The 21,836-nt window shown below is 55.2% G+C and overlaps 4 protein-coding genes across 6 annotated transcripts; 2 read left to right on the forward strand and 2 right to left on the reverse strand.

The window, feature by feature from the left end:
- Positions 1 to 936: 936 nt before the first annotated feature.
- Positions 937 to 4,232, forward strand: PSME1 (proteasome activator subunit 1). Its single transcript, XM_014868607.3, has 12 exons — positions 937 to 1,087; positions 1,430 to 1,642; positions 2,246 to 2,278; positions 2,407 to 2,469; positions 2,592 to 2,702; positions 2,791 to 2,836; positions 2,956 to 3,053; positions 3,298 to 3,366; positions 3,449 to 3,516; positions 3,623 to 3,677; positions 3,752 to 3,838; positions 4,011 to 4,232. Exons 1-12 carry the CDS (start codon positions 1,058 to 1,060, stop codon positions 4,089 to 4,091), a joined length of 954 nt encoding a protein of 317 aa, XP_014724093.2. The 5' UTR covers positions 937 to 1,057; the 3' UTR covers positions 4,092 to 4,232.
- EMC9 (ER membrane protein complex subunit 9) lies at positions 4,231 to 6,505 on the reverse strand. Its single transcript, XM_014868610.3, has 5 exons — positions 5,999 to 6,505; positions 5,783 to 5,859; positions 4,812 to 4,881; positions 4,628 to 4,722; positions 4,231 to 4,467 (listed from the first exon to the last, which is right to left on the reverse strand). The coding sequence occupies exons 1-5, from the start codon at positions 6,194 to 6,196 to the stop codon at positions 4,287 to 4,289; spliced, it is 621 nt and encodes a 206-aa protein (XP_014724096.1). The 5' UTR covers positions 6,197 to 6,505; the 3' UTR covers positions 4,231 to 4,286.
- Positions 6,506 to 7,461: 956 nt separating this feature from the next.
- Positions 7,462 to 11,126, reverse strand: PSME2 (proteasome activator subunit 2). Its single transcript, XM_014868606.3, has 11 exons — positions 10,679 to 11,126; positions 10,337 to 10,369; positions 9,821 to 9,883; positions 9,489 to 9,575; positions 9,353 to 9,383; positions 9,169 to 9,266; positions 8,520 to 8,588; positions 8,296 to 8,363; positions 8,077 to 8,131; positions 7,678 to 7,764; positions 7,462 to 7,589 (listed from the first exon to the last, which is right to left on the reverse strand). The coding sequence occupies exons 1-11, from the start codon at positions 10,724 to 10,726 to the stop codon at positions 7,509 to 7,511; spliced, it is 720 nt and encodes a 239-aa protein (XP_014724092.1). The 5' UTR covers positions 10,727 to 11,126; the 3' UTR covers positions 7,462 to 7,508.
- A 132-nt stretch (positions 11,127 to 11,258) lies between these two features.
- Positions 11,259 to 21,803, forward strand: RNF31 (ring finger protein 31). Of its 3 annotated transcripts, XM_070504111.1 has the most exons (22): positions 11,259 to 11,396; positions 11,645 to 12,018; positions 12,104 to 12,250; positions 12,398 to 12,553; positions 12,766 to 12,825; positions 12,933 to 13,008; positions 13,258 to 13,435; positions 13,925 to 14,312; positions 14,485 to 14,775; positions 15,041 to 15,289; positions 15,404 to 15,589; positions 15,697 to 15,903; positions 17,450 to 17,623; positions 17,706 to 17,804; positions 17,894 to 17,983; positions 19,386 to 19,500; positions 19,576 to 19,694; positions 19,965 to 20,078; positions 20,226 to 20,283; positions 20,997 to 21,093; positions 21,387 to 21,555; positions 21,667 to 21,803. In XM_070504111.1, exons 2-22 carry the CDS (start codon positions 11,830 to 11,832, stop codon positions 21,718 to 21,720), a joined length of 3,216 nt encoding a protein of 1,071 aa, XP_070360212.1. In that variant the 5' UTR covers positions 11,259 to 11,396; positions 11,645 to 11,829; the 3' UTR covers positions 21,721 to 21,803. The 3 variants fall into 3 exon arrangements, with proteins under 3 accessions (XP_070360212.1, XP_070360211.1, XP_070360213.1); XM_070504110.1 differs by lacking the exon at positions 11,259 to 11,396 and having other exon boundaries at positions 11,409 to 12,018; XM_070504112.1 differs by lacking the exons at positions 11,259 to 11,396; positions 14,485 to 14,775 and having other exon boundaries at positions 11,631 to 12,018.
- The last annotated feature ends 33 nt before the right edge of the window (positions 21,804 to 21,836 follow it).

Genomic DNA, 21,836 nt, shown 5'->3' on the forward strand with positions numbered 1-21,836 from the left:
AGTTCTTCATATAAGTTAACAGATTTAGCCCTCACAACAACACCACTATGAGGTAGGTTTGGTAGTATTCCCATTCTACACTTGTGAATACTAAGCCCCAGAGGTTAAGTAACTTGTTCACAGCTAGTTAATATCAGAGCCAGGACTATAAACCCAGGCAAAATGGGTCCCTTGTCTCTGCTCTAACCAGAGGCCAGCAAACTACAGCCCTCCTGTGGCCAGTTGTCGTATGACCTGAGAGCTAAAAATGGTTTTTGTATTTTTAATGATTGAAAAAATCAAAGAAGAATGATATTTCATGACACATGAAAATTACATGAAATTCAAATTCCAGGGTCCATAAATAAAGTTTTATTGGAACCTAGATACACTTATTCATTTAGGCATAGCTGTTTGCCCGCTGCAACGGTAGAGTCAAATAGCAGCTACAGACACCATATGGCCCACAAAGCCTAAAATAAAAAATCTGGCCTTTCACAGAAAAAGTTTGCCAACCTCTGGTCTAACTCACACTCTCCTCAAAAAATAAACTGGCCAATCTGAGAGAGATAAGTGTTGTGAAGGTACTAAACAGGCTGCTTTGTAATAGAGACACTTGGGGGGAGGTACTTTATAAAGGATGATGGAGAGAGTTCTCTCTGAAGAGGTGACATTTCCACTGAGAACCGAATGGCAACGTGAGGCAGGGGAAGGGTGTGTCAGGCAAAGTGATCAACAAGGGCAAAGACCCTGAGGTAGGAATGAACTAGCGACACTGACCGGGTTCGAAACAAATGGTAAGCCCAGGTATTTGGAAGTGTAATAAAGGGGGAGAAAGCAGTGGAAAGTGAAGTTGAAGGGGACCAGGTGCCGGGCAGGCCAGGCAGGCCTTATGCGCCAGGAGAGCCCTTTAGATTTCACTCTAAGGTCAACAGGAAGTCGAGAAAGTTTTAAGCAAGAGAAAGGCATAATCCCGTCGCTGTGTGGAGTGGTTTATGGAGGAGTGCAGTCCACACGGGTCAGCAGGGAGCTGACTAGGACCTCGGTTGCGGTGGAGCCAGCGTCTGAATGTCACTGCATGGGCCAGACGATGCCCGGGGAGCCAAAGGTCCACATCGGCAGGGCTAGGGAAGGGAGGCCAGGTCTTGCTCCATCTCTGAGGAAAGATGGAAGAGAGCCAGATAAGGCTTATCGCTGTCCCAGACCGAGCAGGGGAAGACAAGAGGCCGTGAGGAGTCAGGAGGCAGGGCGGTGGGAAGCGGGGAGGTGGGAAGCGGGGCGTTGGGAGGTGAGGAGGAGAAGGAAGGCGACGAAGGGGGAGGCCGGACGGGCGGAGGCAGTAAGGAAGCTGGAACAGGGAAGTGGGACGGGGAGGCGGGGCTTCGAGAGCGAGGCGGGGAGGGGAAGGGGGAGGTGGCCGAGCGCTGGAAACGCGCCTCTCCGGCTCTAGGGGGAGCCCCGCCTCGGCCGCCCGCCGCGCCTCTCTTCTCCGCCTGTCCCCGCCTCCCCTAGCACCTCCACTACCAGTCCGCAGGAAGGCCGTGCGGGGAGCCGGCGCTGCTTTCGCTTTCCCTTCCCCGTGCCCGCTCCCTTCGCGCGCGGCGCCAGGCCCCCGGCCCCGGCCATGGCCACGCTCAGGGTCCAGCCCGAAGCCCAAGCCAAGGTGAGCGCTGCGGGGTCCAGGACGGGCCCAGTGGGGAGGCGTGGCCCCGAAAGCCTGGAAACATCCGCGACCCGGCTCCCCAGCCCCCGACTCTAATCACGGTCGCTCATCGGAGCCCACGAGAGCCTCGGTGCCTGGAGCACCTGAGCCCCGGGGAGACCGTCGAGGTCCGCCTGCAGGGGGAGGCGAGGCGGCCGAGGCTCAGCGGGGTGAGGTGAAGCGGAGAGCAGGCATGGAGGGGAAGTCCGCTGGCGCGGGGCCCGGGCCACACACAGACGGGCTGCGGGACCTGCCCTGCCACCTCGTGGCCTTTCCCACTGGGTGGGCCCTGGGACCCACTCCACAGGCCACTGCGTCCCTGCCCCAGTCGCAGAGGCTCTCCTACAGCCCTCCTCACACAGCCCAGGAGACCCGAGGAATCTCTTCTCACTTGAACCACTCGCGCTTCACTGCCAGGAATGTGCTCATCTCCCAAATCCAGCCCTACTAGGATCCACTCCACCCTCCCCAACCCCACGGGATCCACTCCACCCTTCCCCAGGTCAGGCCCTAAATAAACTGGCCATAAAGCAAGGTGTCTGAAGGGCTGCGTGTGTCCCACAGGTGGATGTGTTCCGTGAGGACCTGTGTTCCAAGGTAAGACCTGTGCCATCAGACCCCACCCCTACGCAACTCCCACTGCTAGCCCTTCCTTGCTTCCTGCCTTCCTAGGAAGGGCATTCCATTCTGACCCCCATCTTCCCCCACCCCCACCTCACGCATAGACAGAGAACCTGCTGGGGAGCTATTTCCCCAAGAAGATTTCTGAGTTGGATGCATTTTTAAAGGTACTGGGGCAGGGCAGGGAACTAGAGAGTAGAGGCCAAGGGGAGAGTCTGGGGGGCCATGAAGTGAGGAGGTGAGAGGGATGCCCTTGCCTCCAGCCCTCCTCCCAACCTGCATGCACCAGGAGCCAGTTCTCAATGAAGCCAACCTGAGCAATCTGAAGGCCCCCTTGGACATCCCAGTGCCTGATCCAGTCAAGGAGAAAGAGAAGGAGGAGCGGAAGAAACAGCAGGAGGCAAGCTGGGAAGAGCTGGGAGGAGGGACCCAAGCATGGGGAAAATCAGCCTTAGGCCTGACTCCCAAGGACTCCTCTCTCCCTGCAGAAGGAAGACAAGGATGAAAAGAAGAAAGGGGACGATGAAGACAAAGGTACCCCTGTGGTGGGAAGGGACTTGAGTCTCACCTCCCAGGAGCTCCTCCCTAAGACTTCTCTTCCCTGCCCCTTACACAGTCCTAGCCATGTGACTGACCCATTGTCCACTCCCTAGGCCCTCCCTGTGGCCCAGTGAACTGCAATGAGAAGATTGTAGTCCTTCTGCAGCGCCTAAAGCCTGAGATCAAGGATGTCATTGAGCAGCTCAACCTGGTGAGCCCTCCCACTTCCACCCCAGGCTTCAGGCCAAACCCTTTGTCCTCCTTAGTCTCTGCCAGTTAGGGCATGGCATGTGGTAGGTCTTAACAGAGAGGGCACAGCCAGTGAAGCCAGAATTCCAGGCCCTGGGGCTCAGGATGGACCTGGCATACCTCTACCCACTGTGGGCAAGGAAGCAAAGGAACTTGGGAATTGCGTTGGCGGCTGATGTGGCTTTGATGCCATTCTCTTCTCCCAGGTCACCACCTGGTTGCAGCTGCAGATACCTCGGATTGAGGATGGGAACAATTTTGGAGTGGCTGTCCAGGTAAGAGCGCAGCCCCACTCCTCTGCCTCCTTTCCTCTAATCCATGCTGCTTTCCACTTTCCCCCTTGCATTCTTTCTCCAGGAGAAGGTGTTTGAGCTGATGACCACCCTTCACACCAAGCTGGAAGGCTTCCACACGCAAATCTCCAAGTGAGTGACTACCCACCTGCACCCGCATGCACACTCTGCTTTCAGCTTGGACAGAGGCCTGGGCTCCCTCCTCCTTTTCCTCTCTACACCTGTGTACTTCCCACAGGTATTTCTCTGAGCGAGGCGATGCTGTGACCAAAGCAGCCAAGCAGCCCCACGTGGTAGGTGAGGCCCAGGTCAGGGTGCGTGGGGGGAAGGACACATTTGAAGTAGGCTTGACCCGGGTCTCCTGCAGGGTGATTATCGGCAGCTGGTGCACGAGCTGGATGAGGCAGAGTACCGGGACATCCGGCTGATGGTCATGGAGATCCGCAATGCTTATGTGAGGAGGCGAGGGCAGGGGTGGGCAGAAGCAGCTTCCCCAGGCCACCCACTCCCTGACCCTGCAGGCTGGGGGTGAAGGGTGTCAAAACTCGACCTCTCACAAGGCTAGAGATGGGGCACAGAGCCACTGGGGGCCAGCAGCTGACCCCCACTCCTCCCTGGCTCTGTAGGCTGTGTTATATGACATCATCCTGAAGAACTTTGAGAAGCTCAAGAAGCCCAGGGGAGAAACAAAGGGAATGATCTATTGAGAGCCTCCTCTCATTCTGCGATGGCTCCAGAAGAGACCTTTCTGCCATTTACAGGGGACTCCAGACCTTCCCCCACCTTCCGCCTGTTGAGGGTTCTCCCTCACCTTGCCTCGCAGGCACAATAAATATCATCATACCGTTGCCCGTCAGCCCAAGTCTCTTTATTGGAGCCTGACCACCCACCCCGGCCCTGGCTCAGGTATTTCCATTGGTGGGACCAACCCATTGAGTGATTTGAGTGTTGAGCTGCTGGTTGGTCCAGTCCTGTCGGATGTCGTCGAGGTGGCAGTCAAAGTCCACAAGGTGCTGGTAGGCCCGGCCCTCCAGTAGTGCTCCCACCATGTGCCGTGACTCTTCCCAGTCCCTCCACATCACTCTGAAATAATAACCCCCATGGAGGTCAAACTCAGCAGGCAGTGGGGCCAGACACTTGGCAGATGTTAGGGTCTAGAGAAAGACCCTTGGGGCAGAACCAAGGACAGGAGGCCCAGGAGCTGTGGGCTTCCAAGAAGAGCTGGGAAGAGTGGGGCACTCACAAGTTCTTGTCCTTGGGAACCCAGCGGAGCCCGTGGTTCTCCAGGACGATGACTGGGGGAACATGAGGCTGAGGCACCAGTTTCTGATTATCCAACTGTGTGGACAAGGAAGGGCAGGTGAGGGTTTCAAGGATCCCCCTTCCTACTTTCTCTCCAACTCCCCACCCTGAAACCCAAGCCTCACCATAATAAGTACTGCATCAGGGAAGAATTCTGCAATCCGCCCAGCGATTTTCAAGGCCAGGGGCCCAGGGCTGTGTAAAGGGAAGATCAGAGGAGTGAGGAGCTGACTGTGGGCAACCCTGTGCATTTGAGCTGGGCCTCCTAGGTCTCACAGACGTGGGCACAGTGATGGCCTTTCCCTGTAGCTGGCCTGGGGGGTCAGGCCTGCTTGATGCTTCATGCACGACAGCTTGGTGCTTGAGTGCTGTGAGGAACAGGTGCTCAGATGCTGATGATGAGAGTGGAAATCAAAAGTGGTCTTTTGGGAGTGTAATTTGGCATAACCAAACTGCATACTATACATATGCTGACCCAGAAATTCCACTTACAAAGAATTTACTGTAATAATAGGACAATGTCTGTAATAACAAAAAATAGGAAACAACCTCAATGTTTAATGTAAGGCATTAAATAAATCATGGTGCCTCCATATTTGTACTATATAGCTATACACTATATCCTATAGGGTAAGGTAGATCTTGCTTTAGAGATGGAAAGATATCAGATATTAAGTGAGGAGAGAAAAACAAATTACACAACAGTATGTATAATTTGATCCAGAAACATGATTAATACGTAAGTAGAAAACTTTTTCTATACACAGAAAAAGAAATTTCCGTTTTTAAAGTTGCTAGTTGGGCTTCCTCTGTGTTCTTTCAACACCTGGGGAGCACCTCAGTTAAAGCAGGTGTCAGCCTGTTCCTATTGATACACAGTGATCCTCCCCACCCCCACGTCAGCTCCTCCAGGAAGCTCCTCTATATTTCTTTATCTTTCCTCACTCCAATACCCAGCCTAGTGTCTGGTGGACAGGCCTTGCTCCTAAGCATTTGATGAAGACAGATGGAAAGACTGACCAAGAGGGGTTCTCTTGACCGCCCCGCCCCCCAAACCCATTACCGTTAGACTTCTGCTTCTGGCTACCCCACTCACCTCTGGTCGTCCAGAGCTGCATTGGCATGGTAGTACCCAGCCACTACCAGCCCGGCCTGCGCGCCCCACACATCCACCTGCCGTGGGAAAGGGCCATCAGTATCGAAATCGTGCCGCCCGCCCTGTGGGTGCGCACTGCTGCCAAGAGGCCGGGGATGGGCTTGGGCTAGGGGTGTTAGGGGATCGCGGCGGTCTGTGGGCGTCCAGCGGCGGCACCTGGTTGAGGGCGACCTCCAGCATGACGGACAGGGCCAGGTGGCTATGGAACAGGGGCACACAGTCGGTGAGGCACAGGCATTCTTCCAACCGCTGCGCCGGCGCCAGCAACAGCCCGTTGACCGCGGCGTGCGGATACCGGGCGGCATGCAGACACATCTTCACGTAGGCCCGGGCCGAGATCTCCACCTCCCCCATGGCGAGAGGAGCCCCAGCTCGCGTCCGCAAAGTTCCCTCTAGCGCCCCGGCGCCCTCCTTGGCCTTCCCCGTGCCCCCTCCCTTAGGTTCGGCAGTGAGGCTGACTCGGCTCGAAGGCAGCCCGCCGGCTCCGGGCGACCTCGGCCCCGACGCCCGGCCCCCACCTGGCCCGGCACGCCGGCGGTCCAGATTGCATGCTGCGGCGCCGAGCCCCGCCTCCGCCCGCCCCCAGCAGGCGGCCGCAGACCCGCGCCTGTCTGCGGGACCCAGAGCCCGCCGCTCCAAGCCAGACCGGCTTCTGGAGTCCCGCCCACGTGGTGATCTTTGATAGGCTTAGAGGTTCTGCTTTTGCCCAATCACCGGCCGCGTGCAGACCTGGCCCCAGCGAATTGGAAAGAACCCACAACTGTAAACTAAAGAGAACTGCCCGCACCCTGATTGGCTAGGCAGCCCGACTCCGGCTCTGGATTGCAGGATGGCTTCGTCTGTTCCCCGTGCAGCCCGCCCCCACCCCGCAGAGCCAGCGGGCGAAGCGCGCCCTGCGTCGTGTGTCCGGGAGCGGAGGCTCTTGGAGCGTGGGCGCGCAGCAGACCGCCTTGCTTCTGCTATGGAGTGAGTGGATTTGTACTCTAGACCGGCTCTGTCACTTACTAATGAGCTTTGCGACTACAGGGTATATGACCCTTAATGTAGTATCTGCAGAAATAAAGACGGCAATTGGCTGAAGGAGGGGAAAAAAGAACAAAAGGAGAAATTTACATGTAATTTCCTTCACCATAATGCCTTGGGAGCTCCCGGCACCCCCCACCCCCACTCCCCGACCCCCAGCCCTTGAGGAGGCCAACCATTCACCCTTAATTCTCCCACGAAACCTCATTCTCCCTCCAGGCTTGCTTTCAGCTGATGAGGGTTGCTCCTTCACTCCTTCACCTCAGCCACAGAGTTTTCCCTTTGTCTGTCCAAAGCCTGATTATTCCTATAAAGTCTCTGCCCAAATGCCACCTCTTCCAGGAAGCACTTATGAGACCCCCAGGATGGAAATAATCTTGTGAAATTCCCAAATACGGGTTATCTGCATGGCTGTCACGGCATGTAAGCGTTTCCACCCTGTTCTTTAAGATGACTTCTTAAGAACAGGATGGGTGTCTGATTCATCTTTGTCTTCCTGGCACCCCTTCCCTGTCCCACCACTGCATTCACATTCAGAGTCTGGAGACAGGTGGCACTCAATAAATGCTTTTTAAATAAATGACACACACTGGAGGTAATCCACACAAAGTATAGGTCATTTATGTCCCTTCTAGCCCTGGGATCAGTACATAGATGGTTTCTCTTCACCCTTGGGGTTGACAATCTTCTCCAGGTTGCTGCTGATGATATGATAAAGCTCAGCCTGGAAGAAGGCCAGAAGGGCAGCAGTCAGGTTCTTGGACTTTCCCCTGCCCACATCCACCTCCCTTAGGGGCTTACTCCGCACTCACATAGAAGGCTCTCAGGTCCAGCACCATGGCCCTGAGCTCCCCATAGGCCGCCTCGTCTCGCTCGTGTACCAGGGCCCGGTAATCCATCTGGGATGTAGGAGGCAAAGCTGACTTAGCCCCATGGGAGGTTGGGACATTGGTTGAGTTTCCTCATATAGGGAATAGGTAACTTGAGGATGAGCCCCTTCTCAGCACCAAGAAATGGAATCCCACAGGATCAAGCAGAGAAAGAGGTCAAGGTTTTTGAAGCCCAAATCAGTTTTCTTAGGCAATGCATTTGGCTTAATATTCTCCACATTGGGAAGGTCAGAAATCAGACAAGGAGGACATCTATCCCTCCACTTCCTCACCCCAACCCCAGCCAGCCGCAGCCAGAAGGCTGGTGGACTATCCACTCACTACATGGGTCTCCTTAGAGGCCTTGGCCACAGCATCCCCGCGTTCTAAGAAGTACCTGCCGGAAGCAAAGGGAATATCCACAAGAATAAGCATTCAGAGAGATATACTCCTTCAGACCCTTCCCAAAGCCCCCCACTATCCTCATGGGACTGTCCAGCTTTGGGAGTCCCAAAGTAATGTCCCTGCAGCCCCCCGTGGTGGTCCTCCAGCTGCCCTCACTTGGAAATGGTTGTCTGGAAGGCTTCCACTTTGGTCTTGACCGCATTCACCCTTTCTAGCACCTTCTCCTGTGGTGACAAAAAGAGATGGGAGGCAAAGAAAACACTTCATCTCCTCCCTCCTTCACTCGCCATCTTCCTCCTTCTCCTGGGTCATGTCTAGCTCCTATCCCTCCCTCCCCAAGTCTCTCCCGCTCTCACCATCCTCACACACCCCTTTCTTACCTGGATTGCCACCCCAAAGTCATTTCCATCTTCAATCTTGGGGATCAGGTGCTGGATCCATGTGATCACCTAAGAGGTATCATGTAGGAATCACTCAACAAACTTACTGGGTTCTTCCTATTACTGCCACTTCCTAATAATAGCCATATTTAATTGACTACTTATTATGTGCCAGGCACTGTGCTATGTATTATATAACTTTTTTAACCCTCATAGCAAACTTTCAAGGTGTATGTTCTTACTGTACCCACTTAACAGATGAAAAAACTGAGTCACAGAAAGTCCAAGTGACTGACTTAGGGTAATCAGCTAGGCAAGTGGTAAGTGTCAGGATCTGAACCCAGGCAGTTTCCCTCTAGGGCCCAAGCTCTTAAACCAACACACTATATCACATCACCTGCACTGTGGACCTGTTACAGCAGTAGATTCTGAGGTTATGGAAGTGGCTACAGTCTCTGATTTGGGGGATACCATTGTGATATCAGAGGTCCAGCAGAATGAGGAGAATAAAAGGTATCCAAACCCAGGCACAGAAGGAAGTTTCCCATTTTGGGAATAGGTCCCTGAATGAAGGACTTGCATCTCTGAAGGAGACCAGGGCCTGCCTGGCTTGTCTTGTCTTTCTACTTCCCCCAGTTCCCAGGCTTACCAGAATGCATTTTTCTTTAAGAGTCCAGACTTCTGGCTTAACCAGGGCAAGCAGGGCCAGGACCTTCTCGTTCCCAGGGAGAAAGCCGCACTTGGGGACTGTGAGAAAGAGGGGATTCAGGCCCCTTCTCATCCAGCAATCAATGTGCCATTTCCCCTTCCCTAGCCACCCCCTCCTCTCTCACCTTCTTTCTTCTCCTGCTTATCTGTTTCCATCTAAGGTAAAAAAGGGGAAAGTAGCTTTAGAAAAGTCATGGAGGTTGGAGGGTCACCCGTCTCCCCTGGGTTTATAGTCTGAGCCCTACGGCCTGAGTGTCTCACCTCATCATCCTTGGGTGGGGGGTCTGGGATGGGGATGTCCAGTGGGGCCCGGAGAGAGGTCAGGTCAGCCACGTTGAGGGAATCCTCCTGCACAGAGCTCACTGTCAGGGCCTGCCCAGCCTCTTCCCCTCATCCCGAGTCACAGTCTTCCCCTCAACACATCCCACCTGCCCTCTGCCTCTCAGCCTAGGCTCAGGCCTCACACCATCCAAACGTTCCCAGTCCACCAGTCACCACTGTTCTCTGCATGCTAAACCCAGTTGTTAGCTAGAGAGGGTGGGTGGAGAGGAGAGAGGCCATGGGGTGGGGCAGGAGGGGCCCACACTACTCACCTGCAAGAGCTGATTCAGGTACATGATTTTCTGTGGCAAGAATCTGTAGAGGAATTCCTCAGCCTGTGGGTTACATTGCATGGGTGGGGAATCATAGAAGATGCTCAATGAGATGTCTGAGAAGTGGGACTGGAGGGGCCCTTGGAAATCATTGGATCCAATACTAACGAATGAGGAAAGTGAAGCCCTCATTCACTGAGGAAGTGAGGAAAAGTGAAGGGCCTTGCCCAAGTTGGGAAGCAGAGGAAGGTAAGGACTGTGGTATCCCTGCTTTGGGGCCACAGCCTTTTCCTCCACACCAAAAGAGAGGAGAGGAAGTGGCAGAAGTGAGGAGAGTATTAAGAAGGGTCAAATAAAAGGTAGAGATCAATCATTAGGAGCTTATCTTGGGTGAAGGTCTGATAAAGGAAGTAGGGCCCAGGTTTAGAGTGGGTTCAGAAATCACTCTGGGAGGTTGTGACCCTCAAGAATTAGTCCAAGATTCTCAGTCAAATCGCTTAAATCCTGAAGACTTACCTCCTGGAAAAGATTTTGCCTGAAGACATCCACCTGCACAGAGAGCAGTACCCGGATGTTGGTTAAGGGGCTCAGTTGTTAAAAGTAAGATCCCACTCCCAACGGGATGCCCTCCAACTTGGCTCAGGCCTTTGCCACCACAAGCCAGATTTCCCTGGAAGCCCATGCTCAGCGCAGAGACCGGCCAGAGGGCAGGAATCTGGGAATCCCCGGGGAGAAGTGAAAGCACTAAAGGGAGGTTGGGGGAGTTCTCTGGCACGGCCTCGGTCCCCTGGAGCGCCCGGCTGGGCCTCATCCAGGAGGGCTCCCTGGCCCCTTTCTGGCCTCCCAGCCCCCCGTTACCTGTTTGCGGGCTTCCCCGCTCAGGCGCACCCCACAAGGCTTGGCCATGCTGCTCCAGCAGGTAGATCTCCGGTCTCCCGGCTCGCCGCCTGGGCTTTCGCTTTCACTCCCCACGTCCAGGCCCGCCCCCCTCAACCCCGCCCCCTTCTTGCTGTTCCCCCTCCCCCTGGCAGATTGCAAACCGTAGGGAGCCCCTCAGCCATTCTCGGCTAGTTGCTACTAGGAGAGGCGGTGCTGACTGGGTCACAAGCCCAGGGGCTGTCCGAGGGAGGAGCTAGGACCAGCGGGACCGCGGAGACAGAACAGGGGCTGTCCCTCGGAGAAGGGGCGTGGCTTACAGGGAGGGGCAAGGGCCGTCCAGGGGAAGTCCGGGGTTGGTGTGGGAGAGTGTGAAACGGGGTATTCAGTGGTGGGGCTCCCCCTAGAGGGTTCTACTGCGAGGAGGGGCTGGAGAGGGACAGAGCGGGTGGGAGAAGCAGCAGGAGAGAGGGCCTGTTGCTGAGAAGGTCTAGCAGGATATGGAAGGGAGCAAGCGAGGGGGCTTCCTCCGGGAGGGAGCCCTGCCTTCAAGACCTACTGGAGAAGGGGCAGGACTCGCTTTAGTGGGGGCTCAGGCCTGCCAGTGTTGAGTCCCCGGCAGAGTGGGACTTCCCAGTGGGGACCGGAGCGTGGCCGACTAATCAGTCTGGACAGAGAGGAAGGCTTTGCGGGAAATACGGTAACCCCGCGCCTCGGGTTTATCCGGAAAGGGGCGGAACCAGCCTGGAGGAAGGCGGGGAGGCGCTCTAGAACAGAGTTGAAAGCCGAGAGGCTCGGGTAGAGGAGCCAGGGACCATTTGCCCTCTCATTGGCTGAGACTCGGCCTTCCTTCTTAGCCACGCCCCTGATTCCTGGCCCCGCCCTTCCTTAGCCTTAAGCTCCTCCCCTTCCCCTGAAATTGGGTCGCAATCCCGCCTTCTTTCCTAGCACTTCCTGTTCCCGGCTGACCCTGGCTAGGGGCCCAGGGCCGAAGAGTGACCGTGGCCGGAGTGACCCGAGGCGGCTGCGCGGATTGGGCTGGGCCGTGAAGCCGGACACTAGGCCGGAGGGCCGCGCGCAGCCTGCGCCGGGTCCCGGCGGGCGGCGGGGCTGGGGCTGACCCCTATCTCAGCATGCCGGCGGAGGAGGAGCGGGCCTTCCTGGCGGCCCGCGAGGAGCTGGCGAGCGCCCTGAGGAGGGATTCCGGGCAGGCGTTTTCCTCGGAGCAGCTCCGGCCGCTGCTGGTCACCTCTCTGCCGCCAGCAACCCGCTACTTGCAGCTGGACGCCGCACGCCTGGTCCGCTGCAACGCTCACGGAGAGGTGAGGCCTGGCCCCGCTCGGGACGGGGACGTGGGACCTGAGGCCGGGGTGGGCTCACAGCGCTCTGCTCTCTGTCTGCTCCCAGCCCCGAAACTACCTCAACACCCTGTCCACGGCCCTAAACATCCTGGAGAAATACGGCCGCAACCTCCTCAGCCCTCAGCGACCCCGGTACTGGCGCGGGGTCAAGTTTAATAACCCCGTCTTTCGCAGTACGGTGGATGCTGTGCAGGTGAAGCCCCTGGGCCCCGTATGGGAGAAGAGGATTGGCCTGGGCTGGGGGTTGGCTAGAATGGGCCTGAGGCTGTGTTAAATGGGGAGGGGTCCAACCCTATCGGGAAGGGGGCCCTGGGCGGTGACTGGTTTGAGTCTTTGGCAGGGGGGCCGGGATGTTCTGCGATTGTATGGCTACACAGAGGAGCAGCCAGATGGGCTGAGCTTCCCTGAGAGACAGAAGGAGCCAGATGAGCACCAAGTTGCTACAGTCACACTGGACGTGCTGCTGCTTCGGACAGAGCTCAGCCTACTGTTACAGGTGAGGTGTCTCTAAGCATCAGGGCTGGGGAGCCCAGCCTAGCTCCAAAGCCAATCTGGGGACCCCCATGCTGCTAAACCATGGGCTTAGTCCCCACAGCAACCTGGGAACTCCCCATACTGTTCTCCCTGTGAATGTTGGGGGACCAGGGCTTTCACAGAGGGCCTTGTACTGGGGCTGTTAGGTGGGAACTCCTCTTATCTTGTTTGCAGAATACTCACCCAAGACAGCAAGCACTGGAGCAGCTGCTGAAAGACAAGGTTGAAGATGATGTAAGGAAGGCAGGAATGGGGCTCTGGGGCCTGATGAACAAAGGGGACAGGGGTTGTGGGACTCTGTGTCCCCAAACCCTTTCCTATTCCCTGCCCTTTTTCTTCAGATACTGCAGCTCTCAGAGTTTGCCCCCCTACAGAGAGAGATTGCTCCTGGCCCCCTCACCACACCCTCTGCCCTAGGTATTATGGGTCCCATATTGGGAGGAGGGAGTGTTAGTAGACCATATTGATGGAAATTTGGGGCCCTTCTCTATCTATCTTCTTGATTATCTTCCCTTTTTTTTTTTTTTTTTTAAAGAGATTAAAATCATTACCTTGAGACCAGATATGGTGAAAAGTAGTCTGTGGCTTGTCCCCCTCCACAGCAGATTCAGATGTAACCTGGTCTTTTTCAGAAAGATGTTCTCTTTCTTCTCTCCTGTTCTCCAGGCCCCACTCCCGGTCCCTGTTTCCTCTGTGGTTCTGCCCCAGGCACACTGCACTGCTCATCCTGTAAACAGACCTTGTGCCCAGCTTGTGATCTCCTGTTCCACGGGCACCCATTCCGTGCCCATCATCTCCGCCAGACCCTATCTGGGGCCCCCCAGACCACCCGTCTGACCCCCAGGTAAGATGCCTTCTCTTCTGGATGGGAGTGAAATTGAGAGAACTTACAGTTACTTGAGTATTTACCATGCATCAGATTCTATGCTAAAGACTGATTCATAGAGGGCAAGTAACCAGTTACTGCCTCCGGGAGATCATAAACATACATATCAAGCAATAGCAGTCACAACAAGATAGATTATTATGTTGTGCCAATAGGTAGTAGGAGGATGCAACCTAGTCTGAAGGATCATCGGCTCAGTCAATTGGTGGTATTTTAAGCAACCAGTCTGGGTCAGGCCCTGTGTTAGGGGTATTTACCAGCAAGATGTGAACTTTAAGCAGTCATTTAAACATTGAACAGGCTATGGATATGGGAGTGTTCCAGACAGAACAGTGTGTGCAAAGGCCAGAGCCATGTGTTGTTATGCAGGGAATGAGGGATGCCCAGGGGTAAGGGACCCAGGCACCAGAGTCCCCCTCAGCAGCCATGTCTGCTTTTGCATTACAGCTTACCTGCCCCGGCTCCACCACGGCCTCAGTCAGCCTCCCTGCTGGCCTTCGGAAACAGCTCCCTTTCTCCCCCTGATCCCGCAAGTGCCCGCCTGCCCTGGCACTGTGCTGCCTGTGCCATGTTAAATGAATCTTGGGTAGTGCTCTGTGTGGCCTGCAATCGGCCCCGAGGCTGTAAGGGGCTAGGGCTAGGGATCGAGGGTCCCCAAGGAGCTGGGGCCCTAGAACCTGAGCTTGCACGGGGTCGCTGGGCCTGCCAGAGCTGCACCTTTGAGAATGAGGCGGCGGCTGTGCTATGTGCCATGTGTGAGCGACCTCGGCTGGCTCAGCCTCCTAGCTTGGTGGTGGATTCTCGGGAGCCTGGCGTTTGCAGGCAGCCCCATCAGGTAACCTGTTCTTGGCCTCCCCAGCTCTTTATTTGCACCTGTTAGCACAGGCCATTCTCTACTTCCTCATCCCATTTTCCTTCGGTTCCCCCGTGTCATCCCCCCAGCTCCCTGTATTTCCATCTTGAGCCTCAGCCAGCTTTCAATGGGATAATTCTTTCTGCCTTCCCAGCAGGGGGATACTTTTCTCTCCTCTGCCCAGACTCCATTCTGGTACTGTATTCACTGTACCTTCTGCAACTCGGGCCCTGGCTGGGTGTGTGCTATGTGCAACCGAACCAGCAGCCCCACCCCAGTACAGCACGCCCCCCGGCCCCATGCCAGCTCTTTGGAAGAGCGACTCCCCGAACCAGGGCTTCCACGACGCCTCAGTGCCCCCTTGCCCAGTTCCTGTGGGGACCCTGAGAAGCAGCGCCAAGACAAGATGCGGGAGGAAGGCCTCCAGCTAGTGATGAAGATCCGGGTGAGGATTTGGGCCTGGGATGAAGTGAGGCTGAGCTGGTGGGGGAAGGGAGAGGCTGTTGATTAATGAGTTCTTATAAAACTTGTCATTGTTAGCAGCAGCTGCCTCTTATTAAACACTTCCCCCGTGACAGGTGTCATGCTGTGCACAGCTCACATGATCCACACATCTGAGCTCAACCACTGTTAGCATTTTGGTTGGGGCTGGGAACGGTGGAGGGTTCCCTTCCTGATGGGCCCTCTGTCTGGGTGGGACTGTCCCTTAGGAAGGGGAAGCTGCAGGCGCCTGTCCAGAGGAGGTCTTCTCGGCTCTGCAGTACTCAGGCACCGAGGTGCCTCTGCAGTGGTTGCGCTCAGAGCTGCCCTACGTGCTGGAGATGGTGGCTGAGCTGGCTGGACAGCAGGACCCGGGACTGGGTGCCTTTTCCTGTCAGGAGGCCCGGAAAGCCTGGCTGGATCGTCACGGCAATCTTGATGAAGCTGTGCAGGAGTGTGTGCGGGCCCGGCGAAGGAAGGTACCAGCTGTGCTGGAGGCGGGGCAGGGCTGTGGGTTGTGGGCCTCAGAGCCTTTCACTCTCCTCTGCTTGTTTTTTCCCTTTTCACTCCTTCTCTCCATGCCCAACTGGCAGGTGCAGGAGCTCCGGTCCCTGGATTTTGGGCCTGAGGAGGGGTCTCTCCAAGCGTTGTTCCAGCACGGGGGTGACGTGACACGGGCCCTGACTGAGCTGCAGCGCCAGCGCCTAGAGCCCTTCCATCAGCGCCTCTGGGACAGTGGCCCTGAGACCACCCCTTCCTGGGACGGGCCAGATAAGCAGGTGCTGGGAGGAGGTGAAGAGCCCACTTGGGCTGAGGGAAGGCTGACGGGTAGGACCCCTGGGGTCTGACAGCATCATCTTCCCTCTATGCCTGAATCACATTGCAGAGCCTGGTCAGACGGCTTTTAGCGGTCTACGCACTCCCCAGCTGGGGCCGGGCAGAGCTGGCGCTGTCGCTGCTGCAGGAGACACCCAGGAACTATGAGTTGGGGGATGTGGTGGAAGCTGTCAGGCACAGCCAGGACCGGGCCTTCCTCCGCCGCTTGCTTGCCCAAGAATGTGCCGTGTGTGGCTGGGCCCTGCCCCGCAACCGGGTAAGCCCCTCCCCACTGCACCTGACCTTCCAATGACTCTATTCCCCTTGGACCCCAACTCCACCCCAGCCTCATCTCTGGTCCTATCTTTTGCTCTGCAGTTACCCATGTGCCCCTGAAGGGTTCTGGGAAGGGGAGGGCAGGAATAGGCCACCTCCCCTCCTTTTTTTTTTAATGTTCTATTATGCAAAATTTCAGGAAGACAATAGTAGAAAAAATGTATAACAAGTTTCCTCCTCTACCCCCAACCCTCTCACCATGTATTCATCACCATGCTTCTGCAGTTATCAATGTATGGCCAATCCTTATTTCACCTACATACACAGAGGATTATTTTGAAGCAGATCTGAGGCATCATATAGTTTATCTGTAAATATTTCAGTATGTATCTCTAGAAGGTAAGGCTCTTTGAAGACAGCCACAAATACCATTGTCACACCAAAACAAATTAACAGTAATTCTTTAATGTCATCATCAAATATCCAGTTGGTAGGAACAGGCCCCTCATATCCCCTGAGCCCCCACTTACTCTAGGTCGGAAGTGGCAGTTCTTTGACCAAATACAGTCCAGTTTAGTTAGGGTGGCTCTCTGTGTTTTTTGTTTTGTTTTATTTTTACTCCTTATTTTATTTTGTTTTTTTAAAGATCGGCACCTGAGCTAACAACTGTTGCCAATCTTTTTTTTTGTTCTGCTTTTTCTCCCCAAATCCCCCTAGTACATAGTTGTATATTATAGTTGTGGGTCCTTCTAGTTGTGGCCCGTGGGACGCTGTCTCAGCGTGGCCTTATGAGCGGTGCCATGTCTGCGCCCAGGATTCAAACTGGTGAAACCCTGAGCCGCCGAAGTGGAGCACATGGCACAGACTTAACCACTCGGCCATGGGGCCGGCCCCTTTACTCCTTATTTTAAAATAATCGTAGATTCACAGAAAGTTGTAAAAATAGTAGAGTCTTGTGTGCTCTTCCCCCACCTTCGCCCAATGGCAACATCTTATGTAATTATAGTACAGCATCAAGACCAAGAACTAGACATTGGTACAGTGTTGGCTAGACTGCAGCCCTTGTTCATTTTTCACATGGATGTGTGTGTGTGGTTCTATGCACTTTTATCCCACGTATAGATTCCTGTAACTGCTACCACAATCAAGATACAGACTCATCCATCACCACAAAGGAGCCCCCTCCTGCTATCCCTGTATAGTTGTAACCTTCTTCCCTCCTCCCATCACCTGGCAACCACTAGGCTGTTCTCCATCTCTATAGTTTTGTCATTGCAAGGATGTTACTTGTGTGTTTGCTTTTAATTGAACATGAATGCCTTTAGAGGGTGTTCTTCCGTTTACCTTAAGTCTCGCTGGTGTCTGTCCTCCTCCACCTGACAGTCTTCAGACACTTAGGTTGCCTGCCTGGCATTTGTTGGCATTTGAGGTTGCTACCCCTGCCCAGGTGTCAATTAGACCCTGGCTCTCAGCAGACACCTGGCTACTGCTCCTTCCTCTGGCTGGCAGCTGTGGCTCCTGACACCACCCCCCCCCGCTGCCCACAGATGCAGGCCCTGACCTCCTGTGAGTGCACCATCTGTCCCGACTGCTTCCGTCAGCACTTCACCATCGCCTTGAAAGAGAAGCACATCACAGACATGGTGTGCCCTGCCTGTGGCCGCCCCGACCTCACCGATGACACGCAGTTGCTCAGCTACTTCTCCACCCTTGACATCCAGGTACTGCAGCTCTAGGACTCAGGGCACCTTGGGCTTTGAACAGGAACCCTGCCCACCCACCACTTGTGCATCCTGTTCACAGCTTCGAGAGAGCCTAGAGCCAGATGCCTATGCGCTGTTCCACAAGAAGCTGACTGAGGGTGTGCTCATGCGGGACCCCAAGTTCCTGTGGTGTGCCCAGGTAAGTGGTCTGCCCAGAGGAGCTGACTGGAGGGGCAGGGGGTGGTGCCAGATTAGGCCTCATATAGCTTTATGCTCTTGCACCCACAGTGCTCCTTTGGCTTCATATACGAGCGTGAGCAGCTGGAGGCAACTTGTCCCCAGTGTCACCAGACCTTCTGTGTGCGCTGTAAGCGCCAGGTGAGGCACATCCATCCTTTGAGAAATACTTGCTGAACTACTGGCAGGTACTGGGTTAGACTCAGCTCTGGGCCCAAAGAGCTTACAGACTAGTCAGGGAGGGAGGGAGGGAGGAAAGGTGAGAGAGGAAGGAAGGGGGAGGGAGGGAGGGAGGAAGATGGAGAAAGGATGAAGGTGGGTAGAAGGATGAGGAAATGAGTGGTGAAGGATGAGGGAGGAAGGATGAGGTGAGGAGGGATGGGGAGGAGGGATGAAGAATGGAGGAGGAAGGATGGGCAGAAAGGATGGTGGGAAGAGGGAAAAGGATGGGGAGGAAGGGAGGAGGAAAGAGGAATGGGGAAGAAGGATAAAGGAGGGAGGATGAGGGTGGAGGAAGAATGAAGAGGGGGAGGAGGAAGGAGGGATGAGGGAAGAGGGGATAAAGGCAGGAGGGGGAGGAAGGATGAAGGGGGAGGAGGAGTGAAAGGTAAGATAAAGGAGAAAGGAACAGTGAGAGGGAATGGAGGAAAGGAAGGAGGGAGTATGAGGGAGGCAGGAAGGGAGGGAGGGAAAGAGCACAGTTTCATGCATAAGTTCTATGAAGAAAACAAATAGGAATCTGAGATTAGAAATAATGGAATGGACCTACTTAGGATAGAGAAGTCAGACAAGTCTTCTCTAAAATGGTTTAATTTAAGCTCAGGCCTGAAAGTTAAGAAGAAGCCAACTATGCAAAGAGTATTCGGGACAGAAAGAACAACACATGGAAAGGCCAAAGTTATAAAAAAGAGTTGTGTGGCTGGAGCCTCAAGAGCAAGGCTGAGAGTGGCAGGCGTGGGAGAGGAGCTAGCTGCCAGAGCAGGAGAGGCCGTGAGGCCACGGGAGGAAGGTATTTGCCTTTCATTCTAAGGCTAAGCAAGGGGTGATACTATCTCAGTTACCTTTAAAAAGCTTAATATTTGATACCAAAAAGTTGCATCTGTATTGTGAAACACAATAAGATGAACACCTGATACCCTCCCACCAAACTTTAAATCTAGAACGCTCCCAATACTGTTGAAGCTGCCCGACTTATACTTTCAAAGGCACTTCGGTTGCCAGGTGGAGAAGGGAGCAGGAGTGGAGGCTGAGAGACTAGTAACTGAGGCAAGGCCTGAGTGGCCCGGAGTAAGGTGGTCACGGTAGGGAGGAAGAAACAGGGCAGGGTTGAGATAGGCTTGGGTGGTGGAAGCAAGACTTGCTGGTGAATATGGAGTGCTAAGAGGAAATGAAAGAACCAAGGCTGGCTGCTCCCTGTGGGCTTGAAGCCAACAGTGGATGGCAGTGCCATAGACTAAGCCAGTGACCACTGGATATGAGTGAGGGACTAGCAAGAAGAGCCTGGGATGGAGCTTGCTCGTGAAGCTCGCTTTCCTTCCGGCAGTGGGAGGAGCAGCACCGAGGCCGGAGCTGCGAGGATTTCCAGAACTGGAAACGCAACAATGACCCAGAATACCAGGCCCAGGGCTTGGCAATGTATCTTCAGGAAAATGGCATTGGTAAGGCTGCCCCACTGCTCCTGAGGGCCTCGAGGAGCAGTGGTAGCCCCAGCCCTGACCTGCTGTCCCTTGCAGATTGCCCCAAGTGCAAGTTCTCGTACGCACTGGCCCGAGGAGGCTGCATGCACTTTCACTGCACCCAGTGCCGCCACGAGTTCTGCAGTGGCTGCTACAATGCCTTTTACGCCAAGAATGTGAGCCCAGAGAATGGGGTTGAAGGGATAAAAGGGTGGGGGCTGCCATCGGGTGTGAGGGGCAGAGGCCACTAAGATGCGGCCCAGGGGAAGAGAAGAGGAGGCCAGTAGGGTGTAAAGTACCTCCCTCTGTCCCCTTTACCCCTCTGCTTGCTCCAGACCCTCCAGTGTCTCCATCTCCCCCGACCCCTACACCCCTCACACAGGGGTTCCTGAGAGGCCAGGACCCCAACAGTCTCCAACTTCCCCTCTCATCTGGGTTTCCACCAGAAATGTCCAGACCCTAACTGCCGGGTGAAAAAGTCCCTGCACGGCCACCACCCCCGAGACTGCCTCTTCTACCTGCGGGACTGGACTGCTCTCCGGCTCCAGAAGCTGCTACAGGTCAGGGGTGGCCAGCTGTCTGGGTTTGCAGGTTGTCCAGGAGAGGAGGCAGGGCCCAGGGTGGCAGGAAGGGAAAGGCTGTGTGCTGGGGAATCGGCGGGCTGACATGCAGGGGATCCTAACGCCCATCTGTCTGCCCCTCCTCAGGACAATAACGTCATGTTCAACACAGAGCCCCCAGCGGGCGCCCGGGCGGTCCCTGGAGGTGAGTGTCGGGACAAGCCTTGGAGAAGGGATGGTGGGCTGGGCTCCCACTGTGTAGCGGGTCAAGAGGAGGCTTTGGTCTGGGTTCAGACCTGGGTTCAGAGCCATCCTGTGCCTACTTGTTGTGTGCCCTTGGGCAGGTTAATTAACCTCCTGGGTCTTGTTTCTTCCTCTGTAAAATCGGGGTAATAGCCACCTTGCAGCTAAGCTCTTTTACATAAAGCCACATTAAAGCCCTTGGGACCTCCATACTCATTTTCTTCTCCCATTTCCAAACGATAGTGATTATTAGTTACCTCAAGGACTATTTAATGAGACTTGAGAGTTGCACTATCTGAAGTTCCATGGGGGCAACAGGCAGCTGTTACCTATGGCTCCCTGCTTTGTGCCATCTAGATGGAGTAAGACGTTCACAGAATAAATTAAGTATGCAAGAGCTAAACCCCAACCAAAAGAGCCATCTTAGGGGACTATGTGATTGTGAGCCAAAAGCAGCTCGTATAAAAGCATGGACAGCAAGGTCCCTGCCTGTGTCAGAATTGGTCTGCCATGATGGCATCTGTAAGGACCCCAGCTGTCAGAGCAGGGGCTCCTGTCCTCGGTCCCTTCCCTGGAGGCTGCCTCCCATGCCCCCATCGATATCCCAGTTCTCCTGGAGCTTTGTGGTCAGTAGTCTCCTCCCATCAAAGGGTCCCTTCCTTCCCTTACACTTAGGTGGCTGCCGAGTGATGGAGCAGAAGGAGGTTCCCAATGGGCTCCGGGACGAAGCTTGTGGCAAGGAGACGCCCGCTGGCTATGCCGGCCTCTGCCAGTGAGTGCCAGCCAGGGCATGGAGCATGGTTTCAGGGAGGAGGACAGGAGCGCTGGGGGAATGCCAGGCAGTTAATTGGGTCTCCGGGAGGGAGAGGGAGGGTGCTTTCTGGGCAAGGGCATGGATAGGTAGTAGCAGGCAGGGTGCCCAGGTTGACAGTACCTACAAGTACAACAGGCGAGGGTTGTCAATCTTGTTTGTCCAAGTATGCCAGTGCCCAGCAAGGTGCTGGGAACACTCAGTTAATATTAGCTGAACAGAAGAACAAATATTCTGCCCTCTCATCTCCCCAGGGCACACTACAAAGAGTATCTTGTGAGCCTCATCAATGCCCACTCGCTGGACCCAGCCACCCTGTATGAGGTGGAGGAGCTGGAGACGGCTGCCGAGCGCTACCTGCACATGCGCCCCCAGCCGCTGGCTGGGGAGGACACCCCCGCCTACCACACCCGCTTGTTACAGGTGAAGTCTCCCTCGAGCCTCACCTCTGACCCCATGCTCTACAAGTCCCCTGTCCAGCCTGTGTCTGAGCTCCAGGCTTCCGGTGTCATCATCTTCTCTCTCCTTCTGCAGAAGCTGATGGAAGACGTGCCCCTGGGACAGAGTATCCCCCGCAGGAGGAAGTAGCTGAGGGCGAGGGTCGTGATGAGGGTCTCATGGCCCGACTCCCTCAGGAACAGCTCCAGCACCAATAAAGAAGCATCTCCTTGCCCAGGCTTCTTAGTGGTCCTTCTTCCTGGCCC

Source organism: Equus asinus, chromosome 2 (genome assembly GCF_041296235.1).
Source record: "Equus asinus isolate D_3611 breed Donkey chromosome 2, EquAss-T2T_v2, whole genome shotgun sequence".
NCBI lineage: Eukaryota > Metazoa > Chordata > Mammalia > Perissodactyla > Equidae > Equus > Equus asinus.